Source organism: Eschrichtius robustus, chromosome 1 (assembly GCF_028021215.1).
Source record: "Eschrichtius robustus isolate mEscRob2 chromosome 1, mEscRob2.pri, whole genome shotgun sequence".
Lineage (NCBI taxonomy): Eukaryota > Metazoa > Chordata > Mammalia > Artiodactyla > Eschrichtiidae > Eschrichtius > Eschrichtius robustus.
In genome coordinates, this window is record NC_090824.1 from 128,390,413 (window position 1) to 128,411,259 (window position 20,847).

Here is a 20,847-nt window from a genome sequence, read left to right on the forward strand (position 1 = left end):
AATTTTTATATATAAAATGTTAAAAATATTACATGTTATACATAAAATATAAAAATTATATATGAAATGTAATTATCAATTTTTTAAAACCTGTGCATTGGGAAAAAAACTGGAAGGAAATGCACAGAAATGTTAACACAGTATTTGTGTTTGGGTGATGAGACCTTGGCTGACATTTTCTTTTCTACATGTGCTAAATCTTACTTAATGGACTATGCACTACTTTTATAATAAAACAATTTTCAAAAAGAAAAGAAAGGAAAAAATGGGAAGGAGCACTGATGAGAGGTAAGGAAATGGCATAATTAGAGCAGTTAGTTACCATTTCGTGTTATAATTAAGGAACTTTTTATGTGATCACAAATGATAACTAAGTTACAGAACATTTGTGCTGGAGTGACAAACTGCCTAATTCTGTCACTTGACAGGTACTACAGGAAGAAGTTACAGCTTATATGATGCTTTACACTTTACAAAATGCTTTCAAAATGTCACATCACCGGTCCTTCAAAGAATCCTGTGAGATAGATTCATATGCCCCATTTTCAGGATCAGGAAACTGAGGGCTAGAGAGAGAATGTGCTTTAATAATAATATCTACCATTTACCGAATGATTACTCTGGGTTAAGCACAAAATCCTGTGAAAATTATCACCACTTTACAAAGAAAACTGAAGGGCATAGGTTACAGCTGAGAGTCACTGTTCTGACTCAAAGCCACGCATTTAAACAGGAGTCTTGAGTTATAATCAACTTCGCGGAGTTAGGGGAAGAGTTGAGCCTATGCCCCCAGTCCTATGGTTTCTCTACTACACCGGTCTCCCCTCCTCGCCTACGGTTCTTTCAAGAGTGACTTAGTTTGACAACCACTATGAAGGTCCAGAGGCAAAAGGACTAGGCCCAGTAATAACCAAAAACTAATGTTGGCGGAGGGCCTAGCCTCAGAAGGAAGGCAAGGCAGTGAATAACTGCAGAGTGCAGGGAGCAAGTCGAACAAGTCTTAAAATACACATCAAGGGGTAGCCAGAGGAAACACTCTCTACCTCAGGAGCAGGGATGGCAACATAAATCACGATTCCTGCACCTGACACTCGCGTTCCTCGGTACCACTCCCAGAGCGCCTTTCCGGTTCACCTCAAAGGTTGACCGCAACAACCCCTGGGCTGGGGTCCTACTTTACAGAAAAAGCTGGAAGAAACAACATGGTAGGCCGGGCAGGCAGAGAAACAACGAGTGCAGGAGCTAACGGTGGACACCTGGCGGACTGGGCACCTCGACCACGCCTGAAGGGCACCAGAGGAGTCTCGGGCCACCACCGAGGGGAGCAAGAGTCCAGGGCCCGCGGCGGCGACAGAGGCCCCGAGGGAGGCCGCGGTGCTGGGACTGTCGCCAGCCGAGGCTCGGCGCGGGGCTTGGAGATCAGCCTAGGCGCCTCACTACTCACATTGGACTAGCCGGTCTGCGGAAAAGGTGGATGAGCAGCTGGTGACTAGCGCGCAGGGGACGCCCGCAGCCATCTCTGCGCCAGCGAACAGGTTCTGTCCAGGAGCCCCTTCCGCCTTGGGCGATACCACGGCCGCCGGCGCGCGGGGGAGACGCGCAAAGGAAGGCGCATTCTCAGAAGGCACGGCCGGCCCTGCCTCCTCCCCCAGCCCCTCTTCCGCTCCCGGCGTGGACCAGGCCGGGCTGCGCGTGGCGTTGCCATGGGGACGAGCTCCCTCCGCAGTAGGTTCCGGCGCCTGGAGACCTCGCCTCCCCGGGGAGGTAGCCCCGCCCGGCTGTAGGCATGGCCCAGGAGACGGAAAACCACGACCCCATCGGATCCATATTAATCCAGGTGGGAAATGGGCCTCACCGTCCCTTCCCAGCTAAGACCTTTCGAGCGAGGCCCAGCAGCGGCCATCCACTCATGCCCGCCCATCCACTCACGCCCACCCTCTTGGAGCGCCGCTCCCACACTGCCTCCAACACACGAGCGGCAGCACCGCTTAGAGAACTCCCAGATATGCCAACCCAGACCTCTCCCGCCAAGCTCACACACCTCCGGAACCTGAGCCTGGAGGTTGCGCTCCCGAAGCACAACCATTTTGCCTCTGGTAAAACTCCAGGACCACACACACCACCGGGATCTTTACTTTGGAAAAATGCATCTTACAGTGAGGCACCATTTTTAAGTGTTATGTTCTGAAAATTTTGATCCCATGATGTAGGGAAGCTGAGGAGATACGAATCAGACACATTGGAGAGGTGATAAATCTGGGGAGAAGTTGAAATATGTGAACTGCTTTTCTTAAGTTTTTTTGGATCTAGAAGTCCCTTGCAAATAAATGAGTTCTGGGGATGTAATGTACACCATGGGAATTATAGTTAATAATGCTCTACTATGTATTTGAAAGTTGCTAAGAGTAAATCTTAAAAGTTCTCATCACAAGAAAAAAAATTGTAACAATTGACATGTGTGGTGATGGATGTTAACTAGACTTATTGTGATGATCATTTAGCAATATGTACAAATATCGAATCATTATGTTGTATATGTGAAACTAATGTTATATGTCAATTATATCTCAATAAAAAATAATAAAATAGAAATACCTTGCTTGAGAACATACAGATAGGGAAACATATTAAAGATAAAAGATGGCTAACCAAGTTAAAGTTTTTGAATGTGGAAATGTGACAAATTAAAAAACACAGGGAAGTAGCTTTTTCTAATCTGAGGGGGGAAATATCAAGAAAGTATTAACTTCTCCCACATAACTCAGTTTATGACAGTTACACTCAGATTTTTCCAGAATGTTAAAAGTACTTTGTCTTTCCACATTTACATATTATCGTTTTAAAACATTTCCACATATATCATCACTTTTAACTGTTATATTTACCTCTACTTGACTAAGGCTTGAAGTAATTTGCCTAAGGTCACTCTATCAGGACTCTACTCAGATCTAAAGGGTCTAATTTTTCTTCCTGCCATGATTTGGTCTCTTACCTCCCATCTGGGAGACTTCTTTCAATTCACCTTTTCCAAAATACAAACCCCTAAACTCACCAATTTCATAGACTTCCCCAATATGAATCATACCCAAATTTTCCTACCTCACCTTTTATTATCCTTGCTTTCACTACCACCCTAGAATGAGTTTAGCCAAACTGCCAAATCTGAGGGAACAGTCTCCACAAGACTGTCCTCACTTAGACACAAGGCACAAGTTCATGGGTCCCTAGAACCATCCTCACTTCAGACCAGCTATTTACACATCTGGAAGCCCTAGCCACTTCACAGTGGCTAATTAGCTAGAGCAACTCACAAAACTCAGGAAAGCACTATGCTTACAATTACAGTGTTTTTATAGCAAAAGGATACAAATTAAAATCAGCCATGGGAAGAGATGCTTAGGGCAGAGTCCAGGAGGGGTCCAAATGGAGCTTCCAGCCATTTTCTTCCCATGGAGTCATGGAGGGCATTACCTCCTCCCAGCCATGATATGTGACAATATATACACATTATTGCCAACTAGGGAAGTTTTCCCAAGACTTTAGTGTCCAGAGTTTTTATTGGAGCTCAATCAAACTGCCCATTTGGCTGACTTTTAGTCTTCAGCCCTTCCCAGAGAGTAGACTAATGATTTCAGTCTAATTCCTCTAGAGATTGGAACTGATACAGCATAGCTCAAAGCCCCCATCATAAAGACATTCCTGTCAAGCAGGACACTCCAGGGGCCTAGAGATCACCTCCCAGTATCCAAGGGCAAAGGCCAGACCTCTCTTTGGGAAGAGCTAAGAGAGTCATATCCATGTTGATCAGCCCCCCCACTTGCTTAAAAGGGTTACTTCGTATACACTAAGTGGAGGGCTATGCAGAGAAAGAGAGGCTACAGTTAAACTGATTACTGAGGCTGATCTCTAGATACAATGTAAAATTCTTCCTGGTACAATGTAGAATATGTATAATGAGGAAATGTGGAAGACCTTCCCTACTTTTTCACTGCATTCTGAGTATTTGTGAGCATACAGCAGCACCCTCAGACATGCCAACATGGGTTCCATTTCTACCTGGGGCTGTGATTTATTTCCTTCCAACAGGCTACCAAAGAGCAGTACATCTAGTGAAAAGGATATTTGGTTGGGAGTCAGAATACTGAGGTCTGACCCTGGCAATGACATTGCCAGGTGGGTAACTTTGGGCTAGTCACTTCATCTCTCCGGGCCTCAGTTTTCTCTTCTGTAGGACACATAGCTTAGATTAGAACTGCTGATTCTAAATTGACCCAATTTCCCCAAAACTACATAACTGGTCTTTACTGTAAAGTGGACTTCCTTACTGTTAGCAGAGGTACTTCATTCAAATCTCCACTTGCTTCACCCTAATACAGTATATTAGGTCTATGTCTCAGTGAGATACATTAAGCAACTCTTTAAACCAATGATTCTCAAAGTGTAGTCCTAGGACCAGCATCACTAGAACCAGCTGGGAGCTTGTAAGAACTGCAAATTCTCCGACCCCACTCCAGGCCTAATAAATCAGAATTTCTGAGGGCGGGGCCCAGCAATCTGTTTTTACAAGCCTTTCAGATAACTCTGATGCACCCTCAAGTATGAGAGCTACTACTTTAGATGGTACTGTAAAATATAAACTGTTGCATGATTTTGAAGAAAAATCACAATAGCATAGTAGTTATCAGGTATCATGCATGGTTCTAAGTGCTATATATATTTAACTCATTTAACCCTTACAAGTCTATCCGATAAGTACTATTATTCTTTCATGTTATGGAAAGGAAACTGATCAAAGATGAGCATTGTGGGTACTCACATACATAGAAAATTCAAGCAATCTTCTTTCATTTTCTATGTAAGAAATTCTGATTGTGAATATTCTGTCCCAATCAGATCATATATCAAAGTCCATGTTTTCATTTTTGGTTCAGGAACTATGAGTACCATGCCCACATAGAGCTCTACTAGGCAGCATTTTGTTAGCTACTTAATTTCTTTCACCTTCAAGTGTATAATTCAGACCTTTTATAATTTTTTCTGGCTCTTTCCTCAACTGATTAGAATACTGAGGTTTTACTATAGTAATAATAATCACTATAATTAAAATAGTAGCCAGTATTTATTGAGAGCCAGACCCTGTGCTGAGGGCTTAGATAATCTCCCACCAACTACTGTAGTAGGCAGGTTTTATTTTTAGTTGCAGTTTACAGAAGAAGAAACTAAGATACAAAAAGGTAAAGTAACTCACCCAAAGTAATAAATCTGGTGTGTGCTGGTCCTTAAACAGGTTATGGCACATTTGTGAAACAATCTTTAAGAAGTGTGGTGGTGATTCTGGGAGGTTTCCTAGATGGTTTCTTTTATTATTAAGTATTAGAAGCTTTGTGTTTATACTTTATTAATAATAATGTGGTGTCTTTATATGTTTGTAAATACTTGTTTGACCCAACTATTAAACATATGTTTGTGCAACCAGGATTACCAAGTCTTGCAATCAAATTAGCTTTTTAATTAGTTTTGGAAATCATATTTCAAAAACCCAACAGTTGTATGTTTACACCAACCTTAGAAATATTTGAGCTGATTGACAGCTTGATATTATCACTGTCTCTCTTGTCAACCCCTCTGTCTGGTTTGCCAGGAGTGTACAACATAAAAATGAATGGGGAAGCAATGAGAATGACTCAGCCAAACTCTTATCTTTAGCAGAGATGAATAAAATGGAGTCATGAGGCTGCTTTTGACAAAACGGAGTCTGGTTGCATGGCTCTTTTAAATTCTAGAGCAACTTTTGTCTGCATTGAATCTTTCAAGGGCTTCTTATTAAGTAGCCCTGTCCCCAGACTGTCAAAATAATAATCTTCCTCCAAGTGGGAAATGTATGGAAAGCAATGCATTTGATGATCACAGAGATGATGGGTGACACGTAAAATTTCAGTATGGTAGATTGGATCTGTTTGAAGAACGGAGATTTAGAACTTAATCTCTTTTTCTACCCAGGTCTGGTGAAACATTTCCTACAGTACTTGTCTCTATTGCAATTATACAAACAGATGTGCGGTTACTAAGAGGGGAGAAGAAATATCTGGCAAGGAAAGTAAAAAGCTCTTGAGAAAGATTAAGAGAACAATTCAAATCAATGAACATTTACTAAGTGCCAGTTATATGCAAGGCGTTTCACTAGGTTTTACCATTCAGAAGAGAATTAACATTGGTTCAGTGCCCTCCTATGTGGCTGGCCTTATACAAAGCACTTTATATACTTTAACTCATTTTATTCTTGCCACTATTCTAAAAGGTAGCTATCTATCCCCATTTTACAGGTAAGAACACTAAGGCTCTAAAAAGCTAAGTAAACTTGCCCATCTCAGTTTAGTAAAGGAGGAAATAGAATTCTAGTTCATATCTGTCTGGTTCCAAAGCCTATATTCATTCATTTTCACACCCATTGTCTCATTTTCATTCTACAAGTAGAGTAATTCTTTTTTTTTTTTTTTTTTCTTGGTAAGAACACTAGAGAAAATGTGCATGGTGTGCGTGGACATTGTGTGAATAGTAATAGAACAAGGAATTATGTTCATTTGCCTTTTACCAAGTTATTACTATGTACCAGACCTATTACATATTATCTCACAACTCTATGAAGACATATAATTGTCCACACAAAGCAATGAAGAAATCAGACCTTCGGTTCCCTGATAAATAATCCAGTGTGGTTTTCGCTCCCTCCAGCAGTTGACAGGCATAATTACACAATGATACTTGAAGCTACAAGTATTACAAATACTAGAGCTACAAGAAGGAAATTCAGTGCATTCAAAAGTTGAACCAAAAAAAAAAAAAATGTGGGCCTGGAAGTGGGCTTGCCCTTGAACTGCTTTTTTGTACTTTCAAATGTCTTTAGACAATAGATAATCAATCAGCTTGTAGCACTAATTTGGACAAAACAGTCGAAAGAAGTACATCTTCATCCTTAGTGTGTACCAGCAAACAGTAGGTGTGTTCAAATTTCAATCTGTGAGCCCTGAAGGCTCTGCATGATAATTTGTGCAGAGTACAAATGACCAGATGTGTCTGCCAGACTGTAATGCCCATCAGTGAAAAGATGCAAATCTTTTGATCTCTTGAATACTTGACTCCTTGGGAATACTTGAGAGTAATCGATAACATAGGCTGGATCAATGTGTAGGTCCAGTAATACTAACAGAGAAAAGGTAACTGTTTCAAAATGCCTTTAGCAAACCCAATCTGCAGATTATTATTGGTGTGACTATTGCTGAAACAGGTGTTGGGTTCATAAATTTGCATAAGAAAATGTTTCTCTTGTGGCAGCAGCCCATACAATAATTGGTGCCATCTGTATTTATCTGTGGAAGTTTGGTTTCTAATATGAATGCAGAGAATCGTGTGCTAATTTCATAATGCCTATTTTATTCTGAGGGTGCTTGACTTTGGAGAGATGTTCATCATTTCTAAGGAAAATACAAATTGAAGGAAAATGTTAAAGTAATGACATTATGTTGCTTTTTCTTCAAGGATTGTTTTCATTTCTGACTACATAAAACAAAATTAAGGCCACATCTACAGAACTGCTTCTTCAGAGCAGTAAGTGGGGAAGATCCAGCTAGAATGGAAAACCAGCAGGCCCTGTCCACATATTTATAATTCTCTTTTGAAGGGCACTGCTTTCACTAGAACCTCTCTTTGCCGGAAGTGTTCTGTCTTCTTACCTCTCAACCAATTAGTAGAAATCAGAGTTTGGCACAAACTTCTTTTCTTTTTTTTTTTTTAATTAATTAATTAATTAATTTATTTATTTTTGGCTGTGTTGGGTCTTCGTTTCTGTGCGAGGGCTTTCTCTAGTTGTGGCAAGCGGGGGCCACCCTTCATCGCGGTGCGTGGGCCTCTCACCATCGCAGCCTCTCTTGTTGCGGAGCACAGGCTCCAGATGCGCAGGCTCAGTAGTTGTGGCTCACGGGCCCAGTTGCTCCGCGGCATGTGGGATCTTCCCAAACCAGGGCTCGAACCCGTGTCCCCCGCATTAGCAGGCAGACTCTCAACCACTGCGCCACCAGGGAAGCCCACAAACTTCTTATTGTATCTGACACAACTGCTTTACCACCTGAGAAAGCAGAAGCCATTTGAGTTGGAGTCTTATCTTGGATCTGTTTCTAATCGGGGAAGGACAAATAGAAAATTGTATGAAAGCTTAGTTTTCCAAAATCTGAAAGACAGTAACTGGAGACGTCTAATAAAGCACGTCTCAGAACCATAAGGACAGTCATTTTCAATGATCACCATCTTTAAAATCAACTTTATTGTCTCTAGCAATTCAAGCAAATTGCAAACCTTTAAGATAAGTAACTGTTTTAGGTGGACTATGTATGTATTCTTTTTTCTTTTTAATTAATTTGTTTTATTTTTGGCTGCGTTGGGTCTTCGTTGCTGCGTGCAGGCTTTCTCTAGTTGTGGCGAGTGAGGGCTGCTCTTCGTTGCAGTGCACGGGCTGCTCATTGCTGTGCCTTCTCTTGTTGCAGAGCATGGGCTCTAGGCACGTGGGGTTCAGTAGTTGTGACATGTGGGCTCAGTAGTTGTGGCTCGTGGGCTCTAGAGCGCAGGCTCAGTAGTTGTGGTGCATGGGCTTAGTTGCTCCGCAGCATGTGGGATCTTCCCAGACCAGGGCTCAAACCCGTGTCCCCTGCATTGGCAGGCGGGTTCTTAACCATTGCGCCACCAGGGAAGCCCTGTATTCTTTTATATTTTATATCCTTCTACCTCCAGGTCCATGAAGAACTTTATCAATTAAAGGAGAAATTAACAAAATTCCCAGTTGAGGAAAAAGGCGAAACTCTTGACATTCAGAATCTTGAAACAGCAATCAAAAGGACTGAAATGGGGTTAAAAGTAAGTAGAGTTTTAGATATTAAATAAAATTTCAGAAGGAGACAAGGATTCCTCAAGAAGAAAAGAACTGTGCTTCTCACAGGCCCCAGGTAATTCTGTAACAGAGGTGGGCCTTAGTTGGTCATCACCTTTCCCATGATGTTCCTTTTTTTAAAAGGATGATTATTAACTGGTTGATCAATTTACGTGCCACAAGAATGTGAGGCATTGATAATATATGATTATGCAGTGATAACCCCTAAAATGTGGTTTGATAAAAATCATTTAGAGTTTTAAAAATAACTACTCAGTCCAACAATATGCCTGACAAAAAAAAAAGGATTCATACCAATACATTGCAGAGAGTTTCTATCAGATTCACCAGGATTCTAAAAAAATAAAGAGTTTACTTTTCCCTAATAGCTTAAGTATTTTGAGATTAGTCATTTTTGTAATATTGTAACCTAGTACATAACAATGGAAATAGAAAAGAAATACACCAATTTTGGAACAGAGAAATAAAGTAGATAGGGACTTCATCATTATTAGACGAATATAAGGGCATGGGAGAATCCAATCTTCAGACCAGGATAACATTCATCTATAAAACAAGGATCTATTAGCACATGGGTCCAAATAAAGGCCATCTCCATCTTCCAGACCTCTGACGATCAGTGTCTCTGCTCTTGCTTCTGACTTTCACTCTACCATGTTATTAGCATCCCAGCTCAGCTCCTGAGGCTGAGAGATGTGGTATATTTTGTTGCCTCATCAGACTAGCATGCCATTGTCCTATATTACGTGATGGTGAGAGGGCTGGACCCAGCTGGAGTCTTTGGGTTGGCCATTTAAAATAATCTGTTACCTAGAGGCCAAACTCTTTCCTCAGATGCTTGCCTGAAGTCCCCATAAGGGAAAGACATTACTCAATGTCAGGGTTGCCTAGCAAGTTTCCCCAGCTAGGTAGCAAACTGACTATTGTGCAGGTTCATTTGTGAAGAATGCTACAGGTCACTTAAGCTTTGAGTCTCAATTGTTTATGCTGCTTTTTGGGATAAAGTAATTTGGTCTTGAGATGCCTAACGATACCTTAGCCTTGAAATAAACACATAGCATGTTGTGTCTTTTGGCTTAATTACACCATTCCAAGAGTTAACCTAATGAAATGGAGTAAATTAGCTGAGGATCTCAAGTCCACTCTAATGGCCTAAACTTTAACTTTTCCGTAACAGATTCACATCGAGAAGTATTTAAATGTTGTACACCAACGTGTTTTAACAACTCCTATTGATGATAACTTATATTCTTCTCACGCTTCCAAATGGTAAGTAAAATAGCCATTTTAGGGTCCAAAATAAGTACGATTAAAAAAAAAAACTTTTCTCACACAGGTGAGATGACTGTAAAGACAAAACTCCTTGGCTTTGTTCATATCCATTCTACTAATTTCAGTAGAAGTTTTGCATAAGAAGTTCATGGCAAAATAGAACTACCATATGACCCAGCAATCCCACTACTGGGCATATACCCAGAGAAAACCAAAATTCAAAAAAACACATGCACCCCAATGTTCATAGCAGCACTATTTACAATAGCCAGGACATGGAAGCAACCTAAACATCCATCAACAGACGAATGGATAAAGAAGATGTGGTACATATATACAATGGAATATTACTCAGTCATAAAAAGGAATGAAATTGGGTCATTTGTAGAGACGTGGATGGACCTAGAGAGTGTCATACAGAGTGAAGTAAGTCAGAAAAGAAAAACAAATATCGTATAACAATGCATATACATGGAATCTAGAAAAACGGTACAGAAGATCTCAGCTGCAAAGCAGAAGTAGAGACACAGACGTAGAGAACAAATATATGGATACCAAAGGGGAAAGGGGTGGGGTGGGAGGAATTGGGAGACTGGGATTGACAAATATACATTATTGATACTATGTATAAAATGGACAACGGATGGGAACATGTTGTATACCACAAGGAACTCACCTAGTGCACTGTGGTAACCTAAATGGGAAGGAAGTCCAAAAGGGAGGGGATATCTGTATGTGTATGGCTGATTCATTTTGTTGTGCAGTGGAGGCTGAGGCTAACACAACATTGTAAAGCAACCATACTCCAATAAAAATTCATTAAAAAAAAAGAAGTTAATGGCAGAATTTGGACTTCAATAAAATTTATTCTCCGTTACTTGTACTGCATTCTAATGCTTGACACCATGACAATTGTTTCAGGGTCCTAGTTTTGGTGTTATATATATATTTTTATTTTTAGTAAAGCATATCCAAAATTCAACTCCTAAAGGAAATACTTTAAAGCAAATCAATTTTTACGCTATTCAGATTATGTGGGACTTTCTTTACAGTTTTTAGCCTGTCATATGTGCTTTACTGTAAAGATGATTTTGGTATCCAGGGTAAACAAAACTTAAATAATAAAACTTGCTTGAAATATTCATTATATGATACATCCTAAGAGATGATTTATTAAAATTAGAAGAGTTAAAGAGAAATGACCTTTCCACACACTACTATATATAAAATAGATAACTAATAAGGACCTACTGTATAGCACAGGGAGATCTACTCAATACTTTGTAATGACCTTTATGGGAAAAGAATCTAAGAAAGAGTGGATGTATGTATAACTGATTCACTGTGCTGTACAGCAGAAACTAACACAACATTGTAAATCAACTATACTCCAATTAAAAAAAAATAAAAATAAAAAAGAGAAATGACCTTTCCTTACTTTGGACCTTCTTACATCCAGGCTTCCTGAATTTGAGTGTATATAGATTAAGGTTTTGTACTCAGCTTAAAACCCCTGTGGCCCTATTTGCATCATACATGTATACCAAGCATAAGTGAATCATATCAGAGAGTGAGGTCAAGTTTCAGAGAGCACACATGGAAACATGGAAACCTAGAGACACAGCCACATCCCAAGCCTCAGGAGTGGGGAGCAGAGGCTTGGGTGTACACTCTGCCTGTCTCCCTTTCTCCCACATGAAGGTAGTACCACAGGCATCCATCATCCCTTGGCAGAGGCAAACCTTCCCTAGTCTGTCTAGTTTTTAGTCATTTACATCTTAGATTTTTAAATTTGGGAATAACAATATGACCTGCAAATAGGTTAATACACATCATCTTTTGAAAGAAACAATCTGTAGGGAAAATCATAAAAGGGATTCTTGGAGAAGAAAATATTGGAGGTTACTCTACCAACTTATATTGACTCAGTTCTAAATCAAGAGAGCCACACAGGGCAAAGTGGGAGTCCTATTCAGATGGCAGCCAGGAGATCTGTAGTAGGTAGGGAGTGTGTAGCCAAAGGACGGAAGGTACAAACAGCAATAAGAAAGCTCCAGAATGGAGGGGGTGGGGAAAGTAAACAGGAGAAGAGATGTCTGCCACCAACTCTAATCAAAGTTCTCCTGTCCTGTCTCCAGCTTTCTCTCTGTACTCTCATCTTGACAAAGAACAGAGAGTCTGGGCTGTAGATTTGCAAGCTATGATAACTGAAAAGAGAAAACTAGGTAGCAGAGAAACAAACAGAAAGATTCTGGCAGAGACCTATGCTTGTACAGCTCTTCTCCCTGGCCAAGGTGTACCCTTGCCCCTTTTAGGGTCTGGAAGAGTAAAGGAAGATGTTAGCGGGGACATTCAGCTGGCTCCCAGAAGTGGTCCTTGGATCCTTTCTTTCCTGTTCAATACAATAATACAATCACCGGCCCTCTTATCAGGGAGATGGGAGCCTGGCAAGTTTGTAGGAGCCCTACGAGCCTGGGGGAGCATCTCAGTCATAGCTGTGGATTTGGGATGCTAAAGTGGCACACAATTTGAAAATGAAATGAGGGGAGCCAAGGTCAAAACTGGAGAAGAGTCCAAACTGGGTTTTCAAAGTAAGCGGACCCAAGGCAGGCCCTAGGGGTGGAAGTGTGAGTCACAGGGCATGGCTAAGGGCAGAAGAGGAGCAGCGGCAGATGGAAATGGAAAACATGAGACCCAGGAGCTCAGGGCCAGTTGTCTGTGACTGTCATATTCCCAGGTAGATAGTCACACCTGGCTCTGCACTTGGGGCGGTGGGGCGAGGGGGGGAGGGGTTGTCCAGAGACTGCCATGAATAGACTTGGCTTCAGAGTCTGCTGTGGCCTCCCGGGAGATTATATGCAAAGCAGGTTGCAGAACCCAGAATTTCTTCAGGTTCACGTGCCTGGGAGGAGCAGGACTGGCCAATTCATTGCATTTTTCTTCTGAGGTTCCATGACAAAGTCCTTAGGATACCCAAGTAAACAAGGATTTTTTTCATGACTGATGGAATGACTCACTGAGAAACAGGTTGCTCACAACTGATCAGGAGGCCAAAGGGGGAGACTTCGTTTCATAAAAGTTTCAAGCTGGGACAGAAACTGGACCTGGCCTTGGATCCCACAAGGCTATCAGTCAAAGAATTTGGGTGTGCACCCATAAAATGTGCTTGCTTATTTATTTATAAATTATATACTTAATATCATAGAGAGTGAATTATCAACTAACACCAACATAGAAATGTTTCAATAATGAGATAAAGATGAACTAAACAGTTAAAAAATTTCTTTTACTTTATTAACAGCACAAAACTTCTTTCTCTTGTAAAACAGGTTATTAATTATAATGTTTTGCTTTCTTAATCTTGTTAATCATGACAGCTTTATACTGGTTGTGGCTAATATCCCCAAAATACTCTACACTTAGCTGAGATTCAGCATTGATGCTGGTTGGATGTAAGTCCATATTTTAGTTAGTCTTCTGGATAATTTTTAAGTTTGGGGGGCTTGGGGAGGCTGACTCTTCATAAGTTTGATTGGTTGATCATCATTTTTACATTTTAATATGGCTGAAGAAAAGCTAGAAGTAAAAGTGTAAGTTCTGCCATTTTCTTGTTTTTCACCAATGCTTGTTATCATTTTGTTTTGTTTTGTTTTTGTTTTTGTTTTTTTGCTGCATGGCTTGTGGGGTCTTAGTTTCCCAACCAGGGATTGAACCCACGCCCTCTGGCAGTGAAAGGTCAGAGTCCTAACCACTGGTTCGCCAGGGAATTCCCAATGCATGTCATCATTATCTTAAATACAGTGTGGCTTTTCGCAGGATTTTTTTTTAGGACACCCATCCATTTTTCCAGGCTTAGTTTAGTTAAAACTAAATAATATAATCCACAAACCCACTTCATGAATAAACTGCAGTTCACTCTAATGCTCTGGAAAAACACATACAATGCTGACCCACCTGTTCGTTCTTTTGTGGTTTGGAGCTTCCACTCTCAGGAGGTATCCAGAAGTGCAGGTGACATGACCACGTGAGGGAGCCAGTGACAAACTGAGTATTAAATAGTAGTACAAAGTAATTTCTTATTTTTATTTTTTATTTTATGCATTTCTTATTATAGATAAATAGAAGTTCTTACACTCTCTTCACACGACGAATGGCCTTGTCTTATGTATCACCTGAGACGTGGGTACCCTATTTGAGAGACTACAGGTCTAGAGTGATGGTTCTTAAACTTTGGTTTGCAGTCCTCTTTCACTGGCTCCCAGATGGGGTCCTGGAATCTGCATTGTAACAAACACTCTGGGTAAATCTCATGCAGATCATTTGTGCTTGGGATCCTTGGGACAAGCATGACTCCCTGGAATCAGTATTCTTTTGGCCAAATAGAGGGCCTGCCTCTGTGCGATCAAGAGCTTAGTCCTGGAAATTCCGCTACCCCATTGCTATGAAGGGCTAGAGTAAGCCTCTTGCACTAGGACTGAGCCAAGAGTGGGACCTGACAATCAGGCTGGTAGGCTGGCCAATGTCTGCTTACACTGTGAGTCTGGTGGAGTGTCAGGGGCCAAACAACCATGACAGCAACTCCTTCTGAGAGGAGTGGCATATAATAAGGACTACAAATTCCTGTTGCTCCTTTGACAGTAGAGCACAGTTCCTATGAGTAACTGAGATTCAATGTTTTTCAGATATATGGGGCTTCATTCTATTATGGAAGCCCAGGAAATTGGGAGAGTTCATTCAAAATGAGTACTATCCCTGAATCCACCTTTAAAAATTATTTAGAAAAGATAAACAATAATGATCATCATCATCATTATCATCAATAATTTTAACACTTGACAGTTTACAAAGGACTTTTTTTTAAACCTATGAGGTAGATATTTACCCTTTCCTTTTAAAGCTGTGCAAACTGAGGCTCACACCAGTGTTCCAGGTCACACAGGTCATCAATAGTGAGGCCCACATACTACCCAAAGCAATCTACAGATTTAATGTGATTCCTACCAAATTACCCACGATATTTTTCACAGAAATAGAACAAATAATCCTAAGATTCATATGGAACCATAAAAGACCCAGAGTCGCCAAAGCAATCCTGAAGAAAAAGAACAAAGCAGGAGGCATAACCCTCCCAAACTTCAGACAATACTGCAAAGCTACAGTAATCAAAATCAGCGTGGTATTGGCACAAAAACAGACATATGGATCAATGGAACAGAATAGAGAGTCCAGAAATAAACCCACACACCTACAGTCAATTAATCTTCGACAAAGGAGGCAAGACAGTCTCTTGGGAAAAAGTCTCTTCAGCAAGTGGTGCTGGGAAAGCTGGACAGCTGCATGTAAATCAATGAAGTTAGAGCTCACCCTCACACCATACACAAAATTCATCTTAAAATGGCTTAAAGACTTAAACATAAGACATGACACCATAAAACTCCTAGAAGAGAACATGGGCAAAACATTCTCTGACATAAATCATACCAATGTTCTCTTAGGTCAGTCTCCCAAGGCAATAGAAATAAAAACAAAAAATAAATAAATGGGACCTAATCAAACTTACAAGCTTTTGCACAGCAAAGAAAACCATACACAAAATGAAAAGACAACCTACAGAATAGGAGAAAATATTTGCAAATGATGTGACCAACAGGGGCTTAATTTCCAAAATATACAAATAGCTCATACAACTAAACAACAAAAAAAAAACAACCCTATCCAAAAATGGGCAGAAGACCTAAATAGACATTTCTCCAAAGAAGACATAAAGATGGCCAATAGGCACATGAAAAGATGCTCGACATCACTAATTATCAGAGAAATGCAAATCAAAACTACAGTGAGGTACCACATCACACCAGTCAGAATGGCCATCATTAAAAAGTCTACAAATAACAAATGCTGGAGAGGATGTGGAGAAAAGGGAACACTCCTACACTGTTGGTGCAGCCACTGTGTAAAACAGTATGGAGGTTCCTCAGAAAACTAAAAATAGAATTACCACATGATGCAGCAATCTCACTTCTGGGTGTATATCTGGACAAAACTATAATTCAAAAAGATACATGCACCCCTATGTTCATAGCAGCACTATTCACAATAGCCAAGACACGGAAACAACCTAAATGTCCATTGACAGATGAATGGATAAAGAAGATGCGGTACATATATACAATGGAATACTACTGAGCCATAAAAAAGAACAAAATAATGCCATTTGCAGCAAAATGGATGGACCTAGAGATTATCATACTAAGTAAGCCAGAAAGAGAAAGACAAACACCATATATCATCACTCATATGTGGAATCTAAAATATGACACAAATGAACATATCTATGAAACAGAAACAGAATCACGGACATAGAGAAAAGACTGGTGTTTGCCAAGGGGAAGGGGGTTGGGGGAGGGATGGAGTGGGAGGTTGGGGTTAGCAGATGTAACCTTTTATATATGGAATGGATAAACAACAAGGTTCTACTGTATAGCACAGAGAACTATATTCAATACCCTATGATAAACCATAATGGAAAAGGATATTTTAAAAAAAGAATGTATATATATGTATAACTGAATCACTTTGCTATATAGCAGTAATTAACACAACATTGTAAATCAACTATACTTCAATAAAAAAATTAAAAAACAAAACAAAACAGCAAGGCCCAGATTGAAGTCCAGTCAAGTGTCTGCAAGTATCCTCTCCTACACCATAGCTACCTGAAAACCAGGAGGCCTAATTTTCACAGGGGATGGTTTTCCTTTTTCCCAGGGATTGCTCAAGAAAAAATCTGGTAGTTTTGTCTAATAGAGACAAAACTCAATAGATACACAAATTGATGATAATGGATGCAGCACATGCAAGATTTTCCTAGCAGTCATTCAGAAAACAATGATAAGGACATTATCAAAAGTGGTATATTTTCTCCAAAGAGCTCAAAGTGCTTTTGTATTGTTTTCAAAATAGGTTTCATTATTATCCCTACTTTGGCAATGAGTCTTCTTCTATGTCAAAGTGTGGTTCTTCCTCTTATCATTGCTGGCTTGCACAGATTTTATTGCTTGAGATATCTGCTCACACTGTTCTTAATGACCACGCTTTGCTTATTGACACTAGGAGGGTGACTACCATCTGTACCAACACCATCAGAACTGCACAGAAATCTTCATTTTATATTCTGTGATGCTAGTGTTTGAGGGGGGGAAAAAAACAAGAACAAAGCAGATAATCGTGAGAAACAGAAGGAAAGAAGTTTCTGTTAAATGATGAGTATAGATTAGAAGGTACATTTTCACTCAGTTATTGAAGCCCCCTTGGAGCCAATCTCTTCTGGGTTGTTACAAAGCAGTACACAAATCCCACTTATACAGAGTATGACTACATCCTAGTTACAGAGAGAGACAAAGCACAGGTTGTTAACACTTGGTCATCTAGGTGAAGGGTATTTGGATGCTCACTATTCTTTCAATTTTTCTATGGGTTTGAAATTTTTTGAAACAAAAAATAAAATTTTTTAAAGCATCATAAAATTTAAAAATAACAATAAATTGGAAAACATTTCCAACACACATGATACAAAAATTGCTAATATTCTTAAATACAAAGTGCTCTCGCTGATAATAATAATAATAAAAACCCTTGACATAGACAAAAGGACATCAATAGAATACTCACAGAGCTAGAAATGCAAATAACCAGTAAATAGGTGAAAAATATTTAATCTCACTGGTAAACAAGGATTAAATTATATATTACTGTTTTTCTTAACAAATTAGCAAAACATGTCATTTAAAACACCCTAATACTCAGTGCTGATGAGGGGGCTGAAAGATGGGCATACTTTTATACTACTGGTGGGAGGTATAAGTTGTCACAAAGTTCTTAAAGGAGGTTTTTCAACGTATGTGAGAAGATTTTTTAAATTGTTATTTTTTAGTTTAGTAGTTTGTATCTAAGAATTTATCCTAGGATATAAAGAGAGATACACATGGATCTCTGTATAAGTTTGTTCATTTCAGTGTTACATTTAGTAGCAATAAACTTGGAAATACCTTAAATGTTAACAGTAACAATGATTAAATCTGCAACACATCTGTGTATTATGTAGCTATTAAAACCGATATTGTCCAAGACATTTTCATGACATGGAAAAATTCTTACAGCTATGTTGAGGGGAAAAAAGGGGGATGCAAAATTGTATCTCAATTCAAATTCACTTTTTAAAAAAAATAAATTTATTTATTTATTTTTGGCTGCATTGGGTCTTCGTTGCTGCACACGGGCTTTTCTCTAGTTGCGGCCAGCAGGGGCTACTCTTCGTTGTGTGCATGGGCTTCACATTGCAGTGGCTTCTCTTGTTGTGGAGCACGGACTCTAGGCACTTGGGCTTCAGTAGTTGTGGCATGCGGGCTCAGTAGTTGTGGCTCTTGGGCTCTAGAGCACAGGCTCAGTAGTTGTGGCACACACAGGGCAGGTTGATTTGTTAGTTGTTCCACGGCATGTGGGATCTTCCTGGACCAGGGCTCGAACCAGTGTCCCCTGCACTGGCAGGCGTATTCTTAACCACTACGCCACCAGGGAAGTCCCCAAATTCACTTCTAAATACATAATCTACAGAGGAAAAAGGATTTGTAAGAAATACACTAAGAGAGTTTCACTTCTAGGAAGATGGTATAGACATACTTTCCCCTATTCCTTCTGATAAATACAATTAAAACCCCTGGATGTTATATATAAAACAAACTTAAGAAGACTCTGAAAGGTGGAGAGAAGGGGAGGACATGATTGTGAGGTCCCTGGATTTTCCGCTTGCCTCATCTATCCCATATCTGACCTATTTTATTTTCATTTCCTCTGAAGAAGTTCTCATCATTTCTTGCAAGACAAGTCGCTGGTGACCAATTCTCTTAGTTTTTGTTTGAGAACATCTTTATTTCTTCTTCACTTTTGAAGATAATTTCACTGGATACAGAATTACAGGTTGGCGGGTTTTTTCTTTCCACGCTTCAAATATTTTACCTCACTCTCTTCTTGCTTGCGTGGTTTATGAAGAGAAGTTTGATACAATTCTTATCCTTGTTCTTCTACAGGTAAGTTTTTTCCCCAGTCTTCAAGATTTTCTCTTTGTCCTTGGTTTTCCATAGTTTGAATATGATTTGTCTAGGTGTGGTTTTTTTTGGTATTTATCCTCCCTGGTATTCTCTGAGCTTCCTGGGTGTATGGTTTAGCATCTGTCATTAATTTTGGAAAATTCTTAGCCATTATTACTCAAATATTTCTTCTGCTCCTTTCTTTCTTCTTTTTCTGATATTCTCAACATGTGTATGTTACACCGTTCATAGTTGTCCCACAGTTCCTGAACATTCTGTTCTGCTTTGTTAATTTTTTTTCTCCTTGCATTACATTTTTGGAGTTTATATTGACATTTCTTTAAGCTCACTGATTCTTTCCTTGGCCATGCCCAGTCTGTTAATAAGACCATCAAAGGCATCCTTCATTTCTGACAATATTTTTTATTTCTAACATTTCCTTTTGATTCTTTTTGGAGCTTCAACCTCTCTGCTTACATTACCCATCTGTTCTTGTATATTGTCCACTTTTTGCCATTAGTGTCTTTAGCATATTAATCATAGTTATTTTTAATTCCTGGTCTGATAATTCCAAAATCTCTGTCATATCTAAATCTGATTCTAATGCTTGCTTTGTCTCCTCAGACTGGTTTTTTTTTTTTTTCTTGCCTTTTAGCATGGCTTGTCATTTTTTGTCAGAAGCTGGACATGATGTATTAGGTAATAGGAACTGAGGTAAGTAGGCATTTAGTGTGAAGTAAGTAGGCCTTTATCTGGCCAGGAGTTATGCCATATTTACTGTCTGCTGTAACTGTAGATGTCTGAGGCTTCAATTTCCCCAGCTATCTTTGTTTTTGTCCCCCCTATTGTTTTTGGGTTTCCCTAGAAACTCATTCCTAAATAGAATCTGAGACTTGCAGTTCTTTCACCTGTAATCCTCTGTATGCAGAGGCTCTGTGGATGTAGTATGTGCTGGGGAGAAACAGGCAATAATCCTGTGATTAGGTCTCATTCTTTTGGAGGGTCTGTGCCCCTGTTACCATCACAAGTTTTTCTCAGCATTTTCCCCCCCTTAGGTGAGACAGGAAGACTAGAGGGAGCTGGAGTTAGCTAATTGCCCTTCTTCAGGTCAGATAAGGCTTTGATAAAACAGTTTTCCCTGAGACCTAGCTTTCATTATAGAGAACAGAACAAAGAACAGAACTTGGAGTATTCTCTTCCTTTTTCCCTGCTGGAAGCAGGAGGGGATTTTTCTCTGATCTTCGCAGAGAATACAAGGTGGGGCTCCTAGAGGTAAAACTCATGGAAGTATGGGTCGTCCACCATCCTAAGACTTGGCCCCTCAGAGTTTTTAACTCTCAAGGGAATCCACACTGAGCCTCCAGAAATTTGTGGACTAGAATTTAAGTGCTCTTCCCAGTACTGGCTCCAGCAGCGGGTTTCTGCTCTTGGGCTTTATCCACCTCTTTCTCCAGTTTTGAAGGCAGCAGTTTGCCCTGTGATCTCAATTCTTTGATGTATCTAAGAAGAGTTGTTTTTCTGATTCTTCAGCTTTCTTGCTGAGGACTGGAG

At 39.9% G+C, this 20,847-nt stretch overlaps 2 protein-coding genes across 3 annotated transcripts in view; one reads left to right on the top strand and one right to left on the bottom strand.

Moving 5' to 3' along the window:
- AAGAB (alpha and gamma adaptin binding protein) overlaps positions 1–1,616 on the bottom strand; it is a 79,986-nt gene extending 78,370 nt beyond the window's left edge. The window contains exon 1 of one of the 2 annotated variants that reach the window (XM_068554372.1): positions 1,445–1,616. In XM_068554372.1, the coding sequence (XP_068410473.1) occupies positions 1,445–1,517 (73 nt within the window). In that variant the 5' untranslated portion in view covers positions 1,518–1,616. The remainder of the gene's footprint in view (positions 1–1,444) is intronic. The other variant, XM_068554362.1, reaches the window with a different exon arrangement.
- Positions 1,617–1,786: 170 nt separating this feature from the next.
- Positions 1,787–20,847, top strand: part of IQCH (IQ motif containing H) — a 207,255-nt gene continuing 188,194 nt past the window's right edge. The window contains exons 1-3 of the mRNA XM_068536684.1: positions 1,787–1,837; positions 8,782–8,904; positions 10,116–10,207. Coding sequence (XP_068392785.1) covers positions 1,787–1,837; positions 8,782–8,904; positions 10,116–10,207 — 266 coding nt within the window. The remainder of the gene's footprint in view (positions 1,838–8,781; positions 8,905–10,115; positions 10,208–20,847) is intronic.